The sequence below is a fragment of the Littorina saxatilis genome, linkage group LG2 (assembly GCF_037325665.1).
Source record: "Littorina saxatilis isolate snail1 linkage group LG2, US_GU_Lsax_2.0, whole genome shotgun sequence".
Classification (NCBI taxonomy): Eukaryota; Metazoa; Mollusca; class Gastropoda; order Littorinimorpha; family Littorinidae; genus Littorina; species Littorina saxatilis.
Window position 1 is genome coordinate 39,903,770 of NC_090246.1, and position 21,758 is coordinate 39,925,527.

Here is a 21,758-nt window from a genome sequence, read left to right on the forward strand (position 1 = left end):
CTGCTTTATTCTCAAGACCGTCTTCACTTTCACAGCGTAAAAAATAAATAAATGTGTAATAGGGGGGGGGGGGGGGGGGGGGGGGCAAAACATTTTCAGGCGGGAGAGGAGAATATCTCCAATTTGAAAAAACCCTCAATCATAACTTACCAACACACAAACTCTCAACAATTGACTCGTTCAATAAATTATACATGTAGAAATCACAAAAGCAACAAATTGATTATCACAGGGTTACACTCATGAAAGCACGAGCACTCCAGTTATGTTAACAATCACAGAAAAAACAGGCAACTCACTATAAAGTAAAACAACACCAAATAAATGATCAAAATCAAACATTTTGTTACAGCAAAAATAATCTTATAAAAACAAACTCACCATAAAAGCTATAGTCACACAGATAAATCAATTTCAGAAGCAGGCAACTTTGAACGCATTATAATGAAACGACTCAAATCAAGAAAAGACAACGTTCTTTTGATTGTACACAGTTGTGAAATGGAACTGAGCTTGAACAGGTAAGGGATAAACATGGCTCTCATCTGAAAACAGAAGGGTAAAATGCAGACATTTCCTACTTTTAAATATGGTAACTAATACACTCTGCATATAAAACATTTCTCTGCCGGTTAAGTTTTGAAGAACTAGCATATCAATGCCTCATGTAAACAACATACCTTGTTTCGAGGATGTACAAATCGATTCGATTAATGACATGATTCTTTCTTTCTTTCTTTATTTGGTGTTAAACGTCGTTTTCAACCGTTCAAGGTTATATCGCGACGGGGAAAGGGGGGGGGGGGGGGGGGGGGGGGATGACATGATTATAAAAATGTATGCAAGATCATTTTTGAAGTCTCCTGTAACAACGAATACTTGCTGGATACTTATTCAATGGTACATTTAAATTCCATGCTTCTCTTACCTCTGGTAAACAAGGTGAATAAACATCGATGCACTGATCTTAAAATGATGGATAGGCTCGTCCCTAACTCTTATTGGCGATCACAATGTTGACTCAACTGGATGTTACCTCTTCGCCAGATTACCCCTCCCTTCGATACCACGACGCTAGATCGACAGCATAAAATCGCACCTATTGACAGACCCCAGGGAACCCCTGTTTTGCGCTTAGAGTATTCTCAAACAAACTTGGTGTATTTTCAGAAAAATGAGCGTACTCCACACATCATTTGAACATCCATGATTAAAACATGCTTCACACGCATAGATTACGTTTGCCTATACATTTAAAACAAATGCTTTTTACAATGTTATATTTGATTGTGATAGTCTTAATAGACGTGTGACCTTATTAAAGATTTTATCTGTAAATCTATTCAATTTAAAGATGACACGGGCAGCAGTGTTATTGGAAGTATGATAAGTGTGCTTGTTATTACATACGTGAACCTATGTTTTATGTGTGTTGTCCTTTTGTCCAATTGTTGTTATGATCGTTTACAGGCAGGCAGGGTGTGCCGAAGAAAATTTTCCATTTTTATGTAACATTTTAATGGACAATAAAGTGTTGTTATCCCCGAGTACGCTAGTACTAGGGCTCAGCAGACTTTAATTGTCTGTGTGTGTGTGTCTCGACTTAACAGCTTATTGCTGGGAAACTACTGGGCGCAGCTCGTTCAAAAGTTGATACACTAACTTGATAATAGGTCCGATTGATAGTATTAAAACTTCATAATGTTACCTGGGACCTAAATGCGAAATAAACCACAAAAAAACGACTTGGCGGTGGGAGGAATTCGCGGTGCAACAGCCAGCCAGGCAGTCTGATAGAACGGTGCAAGGTCTCGGCCAACCAAGACTATGGCATACTCGTAGCAAAGCCGCCGAATGGTACCGTAAACCAAGAATAGTGACGTAATTACGTCACGGTCGAAAGTCTTTGACGTCAATGCCTCCCTGTAGTCTTTTTCTCTCGCGCGGTGTGTGTGTGTGTGTGTGTTCATTTTGTGCACATGTGTTAGTGTTACTGTTTGTGTGTGTGTGTGTGTGTGTGTGTGTGTGAATGAGTCTGTACTTGTGTGTGTGTGTGTGTGTGTGTGTGTGTGTGTGTAAGAAAGAAAGAGAGAGAGGGAGGGAGTGAGGGAGAGAAAGTGTGTATGTGTGTGTGTGTGTGTGTGTGTGTGTGTGTGTGAATGTCTGAAGAGTACTCGGGTCCAGCGCGAGCGTTTTTTTTATTGTTATTGTTATTATGTTTACTGACAAAAACAGTAAACATGTGTCAAAATACTGGATCGGCTCCGGGATACGCTTGTGAAGAAAAGTAGTTTAGGAATTTTTCCCGTCGTATTTTTTCCCCACTGACCGTACTGATCGTATTCTAGACAATCATGCGTACTAAATACAGCAAAATCGTATGGGTTCCCGGGTTTGTATTGAGAACCCAAATTGCTAACATTTCCAATGATGTAAATTATTCACAAAATGCGAAAACATAACAGGGATCGCATCTATGAACCTGTTTAGATCCGTGGTGCCACTCGTAATCAAGGGAGAGAAGACTGCTGCTGACAACTCTCGAAACTACGATTATTTCCCTTTGACCATGTTTGTGTGGTGGGGTGTGATAAGATGGCGGCACTGTTATTACGCGGTTTCATTGGCTGTGCACTACCCATTATTTTTAGATCAGTGTAAACATCACATACAAGGTACCTAACTCATCCACTTACAACACGGATTACATTTGCATAGTTACTTCCCTTGACAGGAGAAACCATCCTCATAAGGTAGGCAGGCACTACATCCTGCACAAATATTTTTTTCCCAATTACTGGTTAAAAATATAAAGATGGTGTACGTTTGATGTTTGATATGCAAGAATAAATAATGTGGGGTAGAGTATGGGAGTTAGAGATATACAAATATATAAGTGCATCATTTTTTACCCTCATATGGATATATCGTATCAACCCAAAACCCTGAAATGCACCTTACTTTTAAGTCTTTACAGCCCTCCATTTCTTTTCTCCAACATTAAATCTCAATTTCATCATATTTTGGGGGACAACATCTTTCAGTAGTGGTACAAATGTGCGTGCATGTGGCTTGGGTGGTAAAAATTACCAACCTGGGAGGAAGACACTTTGCAACATAATTAAAATATTGTGAGGTCATCAAAAATACTTTCTCATTTACATGGTCAGTGATATTTCATTGGGATTTGACTGTTAACCACTGTTCATGCAAGACTAGACTTGGATCAACACATCAAAGGCAGGCCGAGTAGAAAAATATGATAAACATCTGATCGTAACTAGCTGAGCATGGCTATTAAAACTATGGTAATTCTGCTACTGTGGTCATAATGATGAATTTATTTATAACTATGATCACAATGAAGGTAATACATTGAAGCACACCTGATCCAAATACAACCAGTCACAATGTGAGCTGTGAATAAATCATCGCCATAAGCTTCTTTGTAATGATGAAGACTGATCGAGGAAGCTGCTCATGCAGGCACCCAGAAAAAAACTGACGTCTGGTTCAAAATTAGTGTTGCCTGCTTCAAGTAAAAATCTAAGACCTTTTCGGGACTCATATGTTTAGGAACACCATTACAACCATGAAAGTGCTCAGGTTAAACAAGCATCCAAACAGCTCGATCAGCAAAGATGTATACATAGTGGTCTCTCCTTCCTGTATGTGTGATCAACAGATGTCCTTATACAAGCCTCTGTCCCTCTATTGTGGGATGAGTAAAAGTTGAGATTATAATCGTTGCTTTTTTGCTTTTTTCATATACACTTCTTTCAGTGTTTATTCATTAAAACATTATCCATCTGCAAGTACATACAGGGGCTGTTCTGGAAATCCTTAGAATCTCATATTAGCGCACAGCTCACCGTTAATTTGACCACGCCATTTTCTCGAAGGATCCTTCCTGAGCTGCGACACACTTTAACTCATTGTCTTCCAGGTACGGTATACCCATAACCCACTCATATGGCTCTATCTGACCTGGTACGAATATATCCGTACACACAGTCACTTCAGTCGCTTCCTGTAACATTGATCTAACGCCTGCATTCCAGCGTGTTGATACACAGTTCTACTCAATTACTACAATTCTGAGTGACCTGCTGCAGCACAGCTGGTCTCAGCTAAAAAAAACTTGGTCAACATGTTGGGTAGAAAGTGTTAACATTCTATAGAAATACCTTTCAAACATGTCGGCGCGAGTGTTTTTGCTGATACCCTCAATGGCCCTCGTTTACTCTCGGACAGCAGCATCAGGGCTCTCGAAACGGTTTCCTCGGAGCTTTTTCTTTAAATGTAAAAAGAGAAAAACGTCGAAAGGGACATTTTAGGAAAATATAGTAAACGGAACATCAGGCAGACATCCTAATCTGTTAGAAATGTGATTGATTTGGAAGCTGTGTAAAACGGGACATATTGCAATAGAGTATCATCTGCAACCCTCAAGTACCTGTGTTTGGAGCCAAGCTTTAAACACGATGGGCAGACAATTATGCATGTACTGCTCCAAGGTAACCGAACGCTGCTCCCCTTTTAGAATTGTGGCGATTTGTCCCCATTCAAAAAAAAATGGGACCACCTTCTTCTTGCCAGTGTTCCGAGATCACCAATAGTTGATAGGGGTGGAGCCGTTTAGGTACATCAAAACGGCCGATCGATGTGTTGCCCAGGGTCAGATTGATAGACCCAAGTCCCCATCGCCCGTGACAACTTTCACACAATCCTAACACTCTCTATATAGTGACAATTGGAAAATATTTGTAAGCACATTTCGAGACATACCCCCTTTTGTACACCAGAAAGAGCACGGGCACCCACTGTCTGCAACGCTTGTGTACCCGTAAACGCTTGTGCCACTCACATCGACGGGTGCCGATTCAATTATCTATGTGTCCATTACCTCCATGTGTGTGATTCGTGCATCGATATCTCTCTTCAACTTTTCAACGGCAGCAACAATTGTTGCAGCGACAGCATTCAACTGTCGGTCTGAGCAGGTGTCATCTTTGAAGACGTGTCTACCTGATCTAAATTCAGTGTACCAGTTTTAAGTACTCGTTTTGACAGGAGCGTTCTTCCCCCAAAAAATCCCACAATGTGGAGTAGGTGTGAGAAACATAACAGTCCTTTCAGAGATGTTTATACATCATTGTTGTAAACTCCATTTTTTTTAGCTCCATGACAGGCAAGTAAACATGGACGGGTGGTGGTCTTTAAGAGCTGTTTTCTTTTCAGAGGAAACTTTGAGATACATGAAAAATGGTGTCATCGCCAATGAAAGATTGCAGTATGCATACGTCATTGTAAATATCATGAGGCATTGGCATTGCTAGGTGCTTGGAGTCTCAGGACTTCCAGAACACCCTACATATGAAGAATATTTGATTTTCATCAATTGGTGCTTAAATTATATATTGATCAACTTTAACTGCAGAGCGTTTTTTCTCTCTGCTGGGTCACAATCTCACTGTTTTTATACCCTGTACCCTATTACAAATTTACAAGTATGTTTAGTGTTTTTATATGGTTACCAGTCAATGAAAGTGAAAGCTAAAATTGTTGATCCAGAAATGATTTTCTCCAACAATGACAGCTTAAGTACTCATTTGTCCAGATCAAACGAAAGCAAAAATATCAGAGGTTGCAAAAGTCTCAGCTGTAAAGACAGAATCCTCTCTCTTCCTGTCCTAGCTCCCCTAGCGTTATCATTCATTTGTCCAGTCCTTCAAGCTTTAGGATAGTTCTATCTGAGATTTTTGCAGCAGTACAGATAGAATTCTCTCCCTTCTCTTCATTTCTTAATTTACCTGCAACATGATTTGCCCAGATCTTGGAAGAAGAGGAATTTAGGCATCAACTAAGACAGTATCCTCTCCCTTCCTGCCTCCCCCTTTGGTACCATGGACTGAACATATACACTAGCTCTCTATATATATGCATTATGATTTGTCACCTCTTCTAACAAAAGGAAAGAAATATCAGAGGTTAAGGCAGCTGCAGAACGGACACACTTTTCCCTCGCCATACCAGCCTTTCTCTTAATTCCTTACAATTGACTCATATTATTTCCCCATGCAGACCTTCAAACAAAAGGAAAAATATCATATGCATAGGTTTTGGCAAATTAAAAGATAATACCCCAAACCCCCCCCCTCCCCTTTTTTACAACCCTCTGCAAACATATTAGGTTACAACACTTATTTGTCCAGACCCTCAAACAAAAAGAAAGGCAAAAGAGGTTTTTGTTGCTAGCCTTTAATAGTACAGTACGTGCCATGGACTATAGCTGAGCCATCTCTAAGCATTTTAACTTGTCTAGATCTTCAAACAAAAGGGAAAATGTCAGTGGTTTTGGCAACTGTAATCAAAGAATCATCTCTCTCCCCACCCTCCCCTTCCTATCAAGGACTGTACCCCATGCAAGTGTTTTTTATGCAAACTTGTCGGAGCGGAACAGTTTGATAAAAGACAGCATTTCTTTCGCTTTAACACTGCTAGATCTCAAAGAGCTATCATGACTCTGAACTGCAAATCAAGATCTTTACACAACAGAAAATGATATCGGACCTTTAAGCAGCTGTTAAAACTGTCTTTCATCTCTCTGTGAACCCTTCCGCCCCCCCCCCCCCCCAACCCCTTTCCAACAGCAAGATGAACATTATTTGTCCAGGTCTTCAAACAAGAGGAAAGATATCAAAGGTTTGGGCAACTGTAAAGACAGAATCTTTTCTCTTTTAGCCCTCGCTTTTCCTAGGATGGACTGAATACGCTGCAAGCATTTTAGTCTCAAGCTTGCTGGAGCAGAACAAATCTCTTTGATAAAACCCAGCACTTCTTTGCCCTTAACGGTGTCTTCAAGTTCTGAGTGCAGATCTTCGCACTGACTGATTTCAAAGAGCTCTGATTGTGAGCAGCTGCCTGCGCGATGCAGAACCCTTGCAATGTCTAACCTCTTATCCAACAGGGCTTTGTACAGGGGGGACATAATCACTAAGCGTCTGTGAAAGAGTGACGGGCCCTGGTAACGTGGTGTGGCCCCGGCTTGAATCAGTTTGCTAATGATGGCTGTGTTTCCGTTGGCTACAGCGTAAGTCATTGCCCTCTGACCCATGGTGTCAGCAAAATCTGGGTCGGCTCCACCCTCAAGCAGCAACTGACATAGTTCTTCCAAGTTCTTCTTGCAAGCGATGTGCAGAGGTACTAAACCACTTTTCGTGGCGATGTTTGGGTCTGCCCCGCAGTCCAGCAGCAACTGAGCTACATTTGGATGGTTTTCATAAGTGGCAAAAAGCAAGGCCGTTTCCCCGAGTCGGTTCATAGAGTTCACATCAGCGCCTGCGTCCACCAAATCCTGGACACACTGCAAGTGGCCCGACTTGGTCGCGCAACCAAGTGCAGAGTCACCGCTCTCATTCTTCATATTCACCACTTGCGGGCCTTCCCTGGCCAAGAGGGAAGCCACCTCCGGTGAGCGGTGAGCAGCCAGCATGAGGGCTGTGTCACCGTACATCTCCTGGATCGTTAGGTCAGCGCCGGCCTGAAGGAGCATCTTGCAGATCTTGGAATTCCCCACCCAGGACGCCATGTGCAGCGCTGTGCGTTGTCTGTCACTCACCCTGTACACAGACATCACAAAGAGAGTCAGTCAAACCTTGGCCCACAATTCAACTACACAAATAATTAACATAAAGACAGAAAGTGCAAACACACCACATGCACTTACAGAAGGTACATATGACATACCTGCAGAAACTATCTCTACAAGTGAACAAACCTGTACATGTACAATACTACAAATCAACAATTAACCTGCATGGTGGTTTTTAAGAAATTATTCTATTAAAAAAATTCTTACTCTGCGCCCGAAGCAATCAGGCAGTTGATTTTGGGTATGAGTCCAAGTGGAGGGAATGTCTTAACCCACCAGGCAGGGGAATTGAAAAGAGTAAAACAGGCTGAAAATGTGTAAGTAAAGCTCAAAGTCGACGGCGCAAAGCGCCTAGCCTTACTAGAGGGGTTCAGTAGCATGCCCCCCCGAAAAAAATGTTCTGCAAAGAGCTCAAATACTGCAATTTGGTGTCATCTGAGCTCCAAGTTTGCCATTAAATTCAGTTATCAGAACCATTTTTGCCTCCCCCATTTATTTTTACGGCGGACACTTTAGCTTTTTCGGCGGAACAACAAAAAAATTGGCGGAAATTTGCCTTTCGGCGAACAATTCCCATGCCTGCCCACGTAAGGGAGATCTGAGACAGTAAGCTAAACTGTTCTTACAGGAAGGAATGATGTGCCTTGAAGAGAAACCCTTTTCATGCGACTATACCTGTTTGACTGACCTGTGAAAAGACACACAAAAAGGGAACGCATAACAGCAACGTTTCAACCTACTCTGGGTTGAAACGTTTAAATATGGAACTGATAACAGCAACAATTCAACCTTCTTTGGTTGAAATGTAGCTGTTGATCGTTCTTTATTCTTCGTAAACCCGTAAGTACATTACCGGGGTATTTTTTGGTCTGTTTATTTATCGCTCTCACGTGCAGTCTTGTTCTTCTGACCTGTGAAAGATAAATTGCATTGGACGTACCTGTTGACTCCGCACCCAGCCCTCAAGAGCTGCTGCGCCACCTCTATGTGGTTGTTGCAGGCCGCCAGCATCAGCGGCGTGTCCCCGTCCATATCTTCCGCGTCGCAGTCCGCGTTCCAGTCCAGCAGGAGCGAAACGCAGCCCGCATTGCCGTTGATTGCCGCCCTGATGAGCGCGTTGTTAACATCCTCGTTGGTGTAGCCGCCATAGGCCCCCGTCAGCACCATCAGCAACAGGTTTTGGTTGTTACGATTTGCCGAGTCCACCAGCAGACTCTCTCTGCAATTCAAGTTTTCGAGTGTTGACTAAAAACGAATTTTAACGCCAGTACAGTGCAACCCCCATTTTCAGACCTCCAAGGGAAATTCTGATAAAAACCAGTGCTTAAAAAGGAGGGGGTCTTAAAATGAGGGTAAATTTACAGAGGTTCTTGACAGAAAGTCTCAAACTTAAGTCACGTAAGGCAAAATTACTACATTTAGTCAAGCTGTGGAACTCACAGAATGAAACTGAACGCACTGCATTTTTTCACAATGACCGTAGTCCGCCGCTAGTGCAAAAGGCAGTGAAAGTGACGAGCCTGTTCAGCGCGGTAGCGGTTGCGCCGTGCTGCATAGCACGCTTTACTGTACCTCTCTTCGTTTTAACTTTCTGAGCGTGTTTTTAATCCAAACATATCATATATGTTTTTGGAATCAGGAACCGACAAGGAATAAGATGAAATAGTTTTTATAACGATTTCGGAAATTTAATTTTAATCATAATTTTTATATTAATTTTCAGAGCTTGTTTTTAATCCGAATATAACATATTTATATGTTTTTGGAATCAGAACATGATTAAGAATAAAATAAAAGTAATTTTTTGATCGTTTTTAAAAAAAATAATTTTAATTACAATTTTCAGATTTTTAATGACCAAAGTCATTATCTAATTTTTAAGCCTCCATGCTGAAATGCAATACCAAAGTCCGGCCTTCGTCAAAGATTGCTTGGCCAGAATTTCAATCAATTTGATTGAAAAATGAAGGTGTGACACTGCCGCCTCAACTTAAATTACAAAAAGCCGGATATGAGTCTTTATGACGTCATAAAAGACATTTATCGAAAAAAAATGAAAAAAAACGTCTGGGGATTTCATACCCAGGAACTCTCATGTAAAATTTCAGAAAGATCGGTCCAGTAGTTTAGTCTGAATCGCTCTACACACACACACGCACAGACACACACACATATACACCACGACCCTCGTCTCGATTCCCCCTCTATGTTAAAACATTTAAAACAATAACGTCTTAAAGGGGAGGGAGTCAAACGGGGTGTTCCCCTGTAATCAAATATGCTCACATTTTAAATACTAGCAAAACAGTCAGAGAGGTTTTCTAGAAGAGGTGCAGTCTGAATGGTTGATTCAAATTTATAAAACTGAAGTAAACCAGATGTGTTTTCTTAAAGAGGTGTCTTGTACATTTTCTTTTGTCAACTTCAATTATCAGGAAGATTTCAGAGCCACCAATATCATATGACATGATAATTGTTCTGTCATTGTTCAGACATTCATTTTCTTTTGGTACTGATTGTAGTGGTGTAGTGACTAGTGTGTAGGTGGAACTCTCACACACGCATACACCACGTAATTTGGAGGTATCGCACATTGCTTACATGGATAATCGTGCAGCCATCTTGTCTGTCTTAATACCGGAAGGTACAGAAACCAGTTTCAGATTGAGGACACTACACTGATCAGTCTGCCAACCAAACTGATGCAATTCTAGCTTCAACCACTTTGGTCCATGATTCCATTTCAAAGCAGAATAGTACATCTGCTGTAATGATCTGATGTATGTATTAATATTAATACTCACACACACAGACCACACTGTGAATTAGGCATGTATGTCCTGATAACAGTCTGTAAGACTAAAAGTAAAAGGTAAGGTTAAATACACAAACACAAAGCAGAGTGTACTGATTGTATAAGTTCTAGACTGGACACTGTGGTAGCTGCAGAATGCAGATCGACTGCTGCAGAGACAGAGTTAATTTAAAGCTGAAACTGCATGGCCGTGTTGCCAGCTAGGGTATAACATGACTAGTAGTAGTAGGCAGATTATTATTTTATTACCACATGTCACTGATACTATCTATTTGCATGTATGATACAGGTACAAATGTGATAATTGTAGGCTTATACTAGTGATTACTGTGTGTGATACATGAAATGTGATATGAATGCTGTTTTTATATGTTATACTCTTACTTTCTCCCAAGCGCAAGACAAATTCTTCTATGAAAATTGAAGCCAATAAAATTTGAGTTGAGTTGACACTGCAGGAAAATATCAATACATCTGCTACATGTATATATGTGCAATTAGGTTTTCATGGCCAACAAATTCAAAAGGCCCAAACCTACTCACAACAAAAATGTTAAAAAGAAGCGACAACCCAACCTTTCCCCTTCTTCCTCCCCCCCCCCCTTTTTTAACACACACCAAATTGTCTCTAAGCTGTATACTTCCCGTTTAGTATTAATTAACCTACCTTGTTAAAAAAGACATGATGATCTCTGGACTTTGCTGTGTTCAGAAGTAATAATATTGTTCTCAGCTCTGCAGTGCAGCTACTAACTCGTTCTCTCACCTGAAAAGTGAATTGTTAGATGAAGGCTGGTGTACTTTACACAAAAAGTGACATGTATGCTTTACAAAACTAATTATTGGCTCACGAAGTGTAGCCTATGCGATGCTAACTTTTGTCTGTCTGTGCGTGCGTGCGTGCGTATGTATGTATGTATACATGTATGTCTGTGGTAGAAACTTTAACATTTGAAGACGTCATATTACATTGACGTCACATTATGACGTACGAGGGTTAGACGTCACGCGATGGAATTACTGAAAGTCTCGGTGATTGTTATTTTGAGCGGGCCGAGACTATTTGGCAGTCGTGTCCATGTAAGTAGGCTACAAGCAGACAGACAGATCTAGATCTAGTGTCTCGCTTTCTTGCACAGTTTCACCTATGCTCTTTCTGTGTGTGTGTGTGTGTGTGTGTGTGTGTGTGTGTGTGTGTGTGTGTGTGTGTGTATGTGTGTGTGTCAGTGTGTGTGTGTGTGTGTGTGTGTGTGTGTGTGTGTGTGTACTGTGTGTGTGTGTGTGTGTGACGGAGTGATTGAGTTTGTGTTACTGTTTGTCGATTTCTTACGTGAGCCTTGAAGGCTTCGCCTCTTGTTTTTCTGTTATTTTCATGCATTTCTTTCGCAAGGGTACTCATACATCCAGTCCACTGTCTTACCATCCACCCTCTTCTCCCCAAACCCATTGATTTAAAAATAAAATAAAATCAAAGGATGCGATACTTTTGCATCAAGAGTTACCTCAATCAAAGATACCTAAATATTGTCCAAATACACTTTATTGCCACATTTTAATTCAGTCCATATTGTTCATGCACACATTCCACACAAGAATCTCAGAGCATACGTTTTATAAATTTGAGACCACATTCTGGACTCATTACAGGACAAGCTATATAGACTGTGAGTGTGATATATGCGCTGAGTCTGTGACCGAAACATGCAACTGTCATCACGACCACACCCATTATCACATTACCAGGAGAGCTATATAGGCTTGAATCAATACAATGCCCTAGACAGTGCTGCATATTGCGAGTCAATTGTTTGGGTGGCAATTGATTGTTTGTGTGGCGTAACAGCAAAGCAAGTCCAGGGATTCATTTACTAGTGCGTCTTGCGCCATTGGCGCATTAAATCTGAAAATGTCCTATCACAATTCCTTTCAGTGCGTCAAAGGGCGCATTGAGATTACATACCACTGTGCCACCAAATGTGCACTTTACATCGGATCATACACACACACACACACATGACACGATATAGCGGCTAATTTTCAGATGACACAATATTGCACTATTTGGCATCTTTGGTGCTTCTTACCTTCAACTATGTCCCATCGGAATTTGGTTGAGGGGGACAAATGTCCCATTGCCTTTTTCTCCCAGGTTAAACCCTGAAGTCCCTAATTGGCCAATACCCATTCAGGACATTACAAATTAATGTACATTTGATTTTTTGTTCAGTCAATTTCACTGTTACTTTCTTTCCTATATTATCTATGCAGCCTAGCTTTCATTGGTAAAAAAACAACAAAATGCAGCAAGCAATTTAAGCTTCTTCATCAGCTTTTCATGTCTTATATGAAAAAAAATGTAGATCTACCATGGCTCCTTAACAGTTTTGGCTTGTGTGATGCTTAATTACTTGAAATCTTAATAGCTAGGCAGCTTACGTCGTTTTTTTGACCGGATGGGGACAGATCTGACAAAAGTGTGACATTTTTTCCTAGCTATCTACATCCAAAATACTTTCAATTTTTGCTAGGCCCCACGTGCACAGGTCATACTGACAGCATGTACGTGGCAAAATGCAATTGTTGAGGTTTCGCACTCCGAGAATAGGGAAAATCGCTCCTAGGCCTGCTCTTCATCCGTGCTCATTGGAAGGCTAACTTCCACTTGTATGTGGACTCAATGAAAGCCTTGGTGCCTTGGTTCTTCAGCATGGATCACCACAACTATGCTCGCTGGATCCCTGTACACATAAGGGACATGGAAAATCTGCCTCCTACGATCAAAGAAGAATTTCAACAGCGTGGACACTGGGTTGTGTTCAAGACCACAAACAGATTCTCGGCAATCCCAATCGACCAGGCCCATGAGAACAACAATGACATTGTGAAAGGGTCTGGTGGTGCTGTTGGACTCACTGAAAACCCGTCAGCATTTCGAAAGTGGATGCTTGCAGGACCGGAACAAGCAAGAATGCTGAAGGAGTTTGAAGCAAGTCTCTCTGAGGGATCTGAGATGCACTATCACCATGAGGAAGGTCTATCAACTCAACAGAGCTTCAGAGGGCAAGTTTTGAGCCTTGCCAAGACTATCAGTGATATGGGCAATCCATTCATGAATGACACTGCAGAACTGTTGATGCTGGATACTTGTGATGTGATGAATGAATCAGTGAACAACACTGTCCGTACAGTGGAAAAAACTTGGAAAGAGCCAGTATGATGAATACCACCAGTCAGTTTTGGTAGACTGCACTCGATCAATTCATGACCCCATCAAGAAAAACTCCCTTCCACTCTTCAAGTGTCCAACACCAAAGGAAAAATCGAAACAAGCTGGCAAAATAGCAACTTTGAAGGCTGATGTCAGCCTTTTTTCACAGCTGTACATTGTGGCTCAAAACAGGGAAACAGATGTGGGTACCTTTTTCCAGCACGAAAATAACCCATACCCACCATCTCTTTCAGACAGAGGAAAACTGCGCCTGGGCAAAAAGTCAGACTTGCTGAAGTGCCTGATACAAGCACCTGATACAGACACTCCAGGTTCACTTGAGACACAAGACCTTGATGATGACACTGATCTGGCAGCTTGTCTTCAGCATGTGGCAGAGGCGGACAGCTCAGTTGGAGAATTGGATGTTGTAGAGCTTGATGCAGGTCTACTTTCTTCCATTGAGCAGACATCAGCATCAGAGCAGCTTGACCCCCCGAGTACTTTCGACACAAAGATTCTGGATGGCACTGTTGTTTTACACTTCCTCCCGACTGCTGGAATCTCAACGTTTGAAGATTATGCCAATGATGTTTTCCTACCATACATCAGACACCAATTGGAAGGTGCTGACAGAGTGGATGTGGTGTGGGACACATATCACAGCAGCAGTATTAAAGAGAGTGCACGAGAGAAGAGAGGTAAAGGAATCAGGAGAAAAGTTGCTGGTCCAAACAAGATCCCTGGAAAGTGGCAAGAGTTTCTCAAGGACTCAGACAACAAACAAGAACTCTTTTCCTTCCTGTCAGAGAAAGTTGCCACAGCTCAGTTCCCCGATGGAAAAGTAGTTGTCATTACATCAGGCCAGAATGTTCTCATCAGAGGAATTGATCACAGCATGCCAGACAATGATCATGAGGAAGCAGACACAAAGATACTGCTGCATCTGCAAAATGCACTGCAGACTGGGTCCTGTGCTTGCTTAGTTCGCACTGTGGACACTGACGTCATCGTCATCATCATTGGAAAGTTCCGCAAGCTTCAAGCAATGTGTCCAGCGGCAGAGATTTGGATTGCTTTCGGCACAGGAAAGAATTTCAAGTACTTTCACATCAATGCCATTGCTCTAGCCCTTGGAGAGGAAACGTCTACAGCCCTCCCCACTTTCCTCAGCTTCACCGGTTGCGACACGGTCTCTGCCTTTTTTGGCAAAGGAAAACTTTCTGCATGGGCTGCATGGAAATGTTATCCTGCAGTAACAGAGGCCTTTAGGTTCATTGCAGAGAATCCTTTCGTTGCCATGGAGTTGAACAGCCACCACTTCAAATTGCTGGAACGCTTCACAGTTGTCCTGTGTGACAAAACCAGCCAGCTGAGCTCTATTGATGCCCGCAGCGAACTGTTTTGCCGTGCAGAGACAAGATGATGATGGAAGCCCTTCCTCCCACACAGGGAGCATTATTACAGCATTCAAACCGTGCTGTCTACCAGGCAAGCATTTGGACCACTGCTGACCAGGCCCAGCAGCAAGCACCATCTCCAGAGGGATGGGGCTGGACTCTGGACAAGGACAGCAAGGCTTGGCTCCCTTTTTGGACGACACTGCCAATAGCATCTGAAGCTTGCAGCCAACTAGTCAAATGTGCATGCAAGGGTGCAAGAGGATGTGGCACATGTGGTTGCAGGAAAGCTGGATGGCAATGCACAAGACGGTGCAAGTGCAGCTGTGACAAATAGATCAATGGATATCCACATACTCGTACCAGCTGCGGTTGCCGATGTACATGCCAGAATTGCTTTAAAGACGTTTTCCTAAATGTTAAAAACTTTAAGGGGCTCAATAAGCAGTTATAAACACTAATATTTCTGAAACAAATTAATGTTTAATTGTCATGTTCACTGCTACTATGGAAGCAAATTACGTACACTGTCGCGACATGATTTTTTTGGCCTTATTTTCGAGTTTTGTCAAACCTTAAACAAATATCTCGCAAAAATATGAATGTTTATTGATTAAAAAATTATTTGAAATGTATCCTTTTCTGAATTTATTCATTGAATTGATCATATTGCCTTTACATTTTAAAAATATTTTGCTTAGACATGTATATGCAGTATTTTCCTCTATTAATGCTATGGAAAAATTGATGACGTCACATGACTGGGCTGTATTGGCCAAATTTGATGGGGCCTAGCAAAAAATTAATAAGTAGGGTCTACAGAATTGCCTCACAAAGTTTGACACTTTTGTCAAGTCGGTCCCCATCATATCGCTTAGCTGCCTGAATTAGATTTGATGCTAACAATTTCTGACATCCACAGCTAGGGGCTCACATCCACATCGGACATCGGACATACACGGATATTTTTTTCAAAATGCCCTCTACATTTTTCATGCAAGAGGACATATATATGTCCTTTTGTTTTTGTCACAAAGTGGTCATTGTCCGATTATCCTTTAATTTGATCCAGACATTGGCAGTTACTTTCCAATTTACAGTAGTTTGATTTGCTATTATATTGATGTTTTGCGAAGCCATGTGTCTCTCCAAGCAGACAAAACTTTGGGAGACTTTATGAGGTTGCAACTCTGAATGCTTCAAGTCGGTTGACAATTTCCTCCCTTCGCGGTTTTTTCCCCAAAAAAGCAACATGCCGCTGAAACAAAAATTGGTGCCAGAGAAAGACCAGAAGCGTTGGTACTTCAAATTTCTGCCCTAATCAGCGGCTAGTACCACTGAAACTGAGCTCCCTCCAACCTCTGAGCAGCCAGAGCCAGATGAAACCGTCACCCTAGAAAGTGAAACTTCGGCGCCAATGGAAGAAGTAACCCCCTCCCCCAATCCCGCGCGTGGCTTCGTTTCAAGCTGGCCGACTTCATTCCCGTGGGTGACGCACTACCCCAAGAAGCAACTGATGTTTTGCACGAAATGTCAGCAAACAGGCAAGTCAAACTCTAAATTTAAGTTTTGTTGCGGAAAAAAGGGTCCTATTGATTTTTTTTCTCAGGAGAAATGTCCTATCACCTTTGCATTCTCCGGGACATTTTGTTCTATATCACCTCTCATGGATGTGAGCCCCTGCATCTATATATTTTGACTTCCAGCCACTGATCCAGCCCATGCACCTATACCAGCATTTAGGAACACAATTCATGTGTCAATCATACAATGGAAGCAACACGCATGCAACCGCACGCACACATACACACATATTGCAGATACTAGCTCCCACGTGTATTCAAAACACACACATCAATGAGTCTGATAGATCGATGGCCGATGCACCACAGAAAGACACAGTTCACAAAACACACGTTCACACTCACAGAGATTGACACACACAATTGCATGCATACAAAATTGCATACATGCACTCACATACAACACACATAAACACACCAATCTGATAGAAGCTTGCATGTACACACAGTGACACACACAAATTAACACAGAGACACATGTGTATGTATACGTAAGCAGGGATGTCGTTAGGCGTCGGACATCGGACATAGACCGATTAAAAGGCTCAAATATCCGATTCACATCGCCGCATGAAGGTCAGATGTCCTATAGTTTTTAACTGAGCGGTGTCATTGTCCAATAAGAACTCCATTTCTTTGGACAGCGTGTTATTTGATAATTTTCCTTTCATGATAGAAACCTTCAAAAAGCGACTGAGCGCTCTCGCGTACATGTGCACTGAAGTTGTGCAGTGCAGATCTTGCGTTTTCCGAACGGTTTGCGGTATGAGCCGTTTGCGTACACCCGTCTACAGCACACTAAAGTAAGGAGTACGGGAGACAACTCCAACTGACCAAGGCTCGCATCTGCTTTAATTTGCTTTCGGTTAGAGATAAAGCACACGGCACTGAATTATGCCACGGGAAAAAAACTAAAGCCTGCCAAAGAACAACAAAAGCTGAACACGTTTGGCTTTTCAATGGCATCGTGTGCTACATTAGGGCCAAGAACATGGGAAAACACGGCTAGTATCATTCTGGAAAATGACAGTGCCAATGACAGTGTCGCCGTTGAAACCTCCACAATCACGGAAAGTAAAATTTTGTCACTTGTAGATAGTGTCGGTACAGCAGGAAATTCATACAAAAGGTCTTTTCATAAGGTTAACTATATTCATGGCTGACCCTGTTTAGTACTAGTTAGTTAGAATTAGACAGCAAAGAGAAAATCTATAGGCAAACTGTTTTGTCGAATCTGTCAAGAAAGAGCTCTGTTAGGAAATCATGCAGTTTGTGTGCCAATCAAAGTAAGCCCCCCCCAAAAAAAAATAGTCTGTTTACGGTAACAGGTAAAAACAAGTCGCGTAAGGCGAGAATACAACATTTAGTCAAGTAGCTGTCGAACTCACAGAATGAAACTGAACGCAATGCCATTTTTCAGCAAGACCGTATACTCATAGCATCGTCAGTCCACCGCTCATGGCAAAGGCAGTGAAATTGACAAGAAGAGCGGGGTAGTAGTTGCGCTAAGAAGGATAGCACGCTTTTCTGTACCTCTCTTTGTTTTAACTTTCTGAGCGTGTTTTTAATCCAAACATATCATATCTATATGTTTTTGGAATCAGGAACCGACAAGGAATAAGATGAAAGTGTTTTTAAATTGATTTCGACAATTTAATTTTGATAATAAGTTTTATATATTTAATTTTTAGAGCTTGTTTTTAATCCAAATATAACATATTGATATGTTTTTGGAATCAGAAAATGATGGAAAATAAGATGAACGTAAATTTGGATCGTTTTATAAAAATGTTTTTTTTTTTTACAATTTTCAAATTTTTAATGACCAAAGTCATTAATTAATTTTTAAGCCACCAAGCTGAAATGCAATACCGAAGTCCGGGCTTCGTCGAAGATTACTTGACCAAAATTTCAACCAATTTGGTTGAAAAATGAGGGCGTGACAGTGCCGCCTCAACTTTCACGAAAAGCCGGATATGACGTCATCAAAGACATTTATCAAAAAAATGATAAAAACGTTCGGGGATTTCATACCCAGGAACTCTCATGTCAAATTTCATAAAGATCGGTCCAGTAGTTTAGTCTGAATCGCTCTACACACACACACACACACACACAGACACACAGACAGACACACACACACACACACACATACACCTCGACCCTCGTCTCGATTCCCCCCTCTATGTTAAAACATTTAGTCAAAACTTGACTAAATGTAAAAAATAGGGTCGGTAGGTCGGGATTTTTTTTTCTTCCAAAAAAACATATTTTTAAGTTATTTTGCCAAAAAACAAAGCCTTTTCTTTTTTTCCAAAACTGAAAATGCAAAAAAAAGGTCTAGGGTCGCGCGAAAAAATAGGGTCGGTCAGGATACTGTAAACAGACTTTTTTTTTGTTTGGCCTAAGAGTGCTGAAGTTTTTGGTTGTTTTTTTAGTTTGTTTGTTTCTTTTTTGTGTGTGTGTGTGTCCTGTTTGAAACATTAGTAATAAAACAATATACACACACAATGTTGGTGCCGGTGCATATGTGTGTGCACATGATTTTGTGTTTTGCACAAAATTATAATGTCCTATTAAAATGTCTGAAAGCAGTCAAATGTCCTGATGCCGAAGAGAGCAGGACATTTGTCCTTGTGGCAACATCCCTGCCTAAGTATGTTTGCTCTCTGTCACACACACACACACACACACACACGAATCCATAACATATCAAACGTATGTGTTACTTACCCTTCAGTTCATCGTTTTATCAACAAGGTTACTCGTTAATCTCGTTGACCTCCAAACATTGCGTCCCCGATGCATTTCTTTTCCCAGTGAACATTTGCCTCCAACATTCAAAGCGCACACCTTGTTCCAGTGCCATACCAAGGCTTGGTCTGCGCAACTGGTGGTGTCACGACCAAATGATTATCAGCCAAGCTTAGTTATTAGCCGCTCCTTGATCCAGGCTCTGCACACAGAAAATCAATCATTAGGTACCACTTGATCCTTCTGAGTGACTTCGATCGCAATCAAAACAAACTGTCGGACGAAGACACGGTCAAAGTCAAATCGAAGGTGACGAAACTGGAAGAGAACCGCACTCAAAGTTGAGCTGATACTACTTGTGTGATAGTTCAAGCAGACGACAAAGAGGCAGCGGAGATGCAGCAAACACACCTGCAGCAACCAACAGGCAACAGACGCAGTAACAACTTACACTACAGCATCGTTTGCAACCTTGGCAGCAGACCAAGCGACGTCTGCGTTTGATTTGTTAGGGGAGGTGACTCCAGAATACCGTTTGCTTGTGTTAGACGCAAAGTAAGAATCCTGGGCAGAATTAGAATAATCGGAATTTCCAGAAAACTCACTTGATTTTCAACAGAGCGCCGCATTTCCGGAAACGAGCTACCTCATTCTAGAAATGGCAACCCTTCAACTGGCACAAAAAGTATTCACAGGTTCTGACAAATTGGTATGACAAATTGTGTGTGTGTGTTTATGATCTGAGACACACACATGGTTTTCCTAGAGTTTGGAAGAAATTGGTAAGACACTCATTATATTTAGTCAAGTTTTGACTAAATATTTTAACATCGAGGGGGAATCGAAACGAGGGTCGTGGTGTATGTGCGTGTGTGTGTGTGTGTGTCTGTGTGTGTGTGTGTGTGTGTAGAGCGATTCAGACTAAACTACTGGACCGATCTTTATGAAATTTGACATGAGAGTTCCTGGGTATGAAATCCCCGAACATTTTTTTCATTTTTTTGATAAATGTCTTTGATGACGTCATATCCGGCTTTTCGTGAAAGTTGAGGCGGCACTGTCACGCCCTCATTTTTCAACCAAATTGGTTGAAATTTTGGTCAAGTAATCTTCGACGAAGCCCGGACTTCGGTATTGCATTTCAGCTTGGTGGCTTAAAAATTAATTAATGACTTTGGTCATTAAAAATCTGAAGATTGTAAAAAAAAAAAAAAAAATGTATAAAACGATCCAAATTTACGTTCATCTTATTCTCCATCATTTGCTGATTCCAAAAACATATAAATATGTTATATTCGGATTAAAAACAAGCTCTGAAAATTAAATATATAAAAATTATTATCAAAATTAAATTGTCCAAATCAATTTAAAAACACTTTCATCTTATTCCTTGTCGGTTCCTGATTCCAAAAACATATAGATATGATATGTTTGGATTAAAAACACGCTCAGAAAGTTAAAACAAAGAGAGGTACAGAAAAGCGTGCTATCCTTCTTAGCGCAACTACTATCCCGCTCTTCTTGTCAATTTCACTGCCTTTGCCATGAGCGGTGGACTGACGATGCTACGAGTATACGGTCTTGCTGAAAAATGGCATTGCGTTCAGTTTCATTCTGTGAGTTCGACAGCTACTTGACTAAATATTGTATTTTCGCCTTACGCGACTTGTTTTTATATTTAGTCAAGTTTTGACTAAATATTTTAACATCGAGGGGGAATCGAAACGAGGGTCGTGGTGTATGTGCGTCTGTCTGTCTGTGTGTGTGTGTGTGTGTGTAGAGCGATTCAGACTAAACTACTGGACCGATCTTTATGAAATTTGACATGAGAGTTCCTGGGTATGAAATCCCCATACGTTTTTTTCATTTTTTTGATAAATGTCTTTGATGACGTCATATCCGGCTTTTCGTGAAAGTTGAGGCGGCACTGTCACGCCCTCATTTTTCAACCAAATTGGTTGAAATTTTGGTCAAGTAATCTTCGACGAAGCCCGGGGTTCGGTATTGCATTTCAGCTTGATGGCTTAAAAATTAATTAATGACTTTGGTCATTAAAAATCTGAAAATTGTAAAAAAAAATAAAAATTTATAAAACGATCCAAATTTACGTTTATCTTATTCTCCACCATTTGCTGATTCCAAAAACATATAAATATGTTATATTTGGATTAAAAACAAGCTCTGAAAATTAAATATAAAAATTATTATCAAAATTAAATTGTCCAAATCAATTTAAAAACACTTTCATCTTATTCCTTGTCGGTTCCTGATTCCAAAAACATATAGATATGATATGTTTGGATTAAAAACACGCCCAGAAAGTTAAAACAAAGAGAGGTACAGA

At 41.1% G+C, this 21,758-nt stretch overlaps 1 protein-coding gene across 4 annotated transcripts; it reads right to left on the minus strand.

The window, feature by feature from the left end:
- Positions 1 to 323: 323 nt before the first annotated feature.
- On the minus strand, positions 324 to 19,944 carry LOC138958980 (ankyrin repeat domain-containing protein 50-like). Of its 4 annotated transcripts, none has more exons than XM_070330329.1 (5): positions 19,866 to 19,944; positions 19,394 to 19,616; positions 11,137 to 11,235; positions 8,595 to 8,873; positions 324 to 7,622 (listed from the first exon to the last, which is right to left on the minus strand). In XM_070330329.1, the coding sequence occupies exons 3-5, from the start codon at positions 11,151 to 11,153 to the stop codon at positions 6,665 to 6,667; spliced, it is 1,254 nt and encodes a 417-aa protein (XP_070186430.1). In that variant the 5' UTR covers positions 11,154 to 11,235; positions 19,394 to 19,616; positions 19,866 to 19,944; the 3' UTR covers positions 324 to 6,664. The 4 variants fall into 4 exon arrangements, with proteins under 4 accessions (XP_070186430.1, XP_070186432.1, XP_070186431.1 ...); XM_070330331.1 differs by having other exon boundaries at positions 19,826 to 19,903; XM_070330330.1 differs by having other exon boundaries at positions 19,750 to 19,867.
- Positions 19,945 to 21,758: the final 1,814 nt, after the last annotated feature.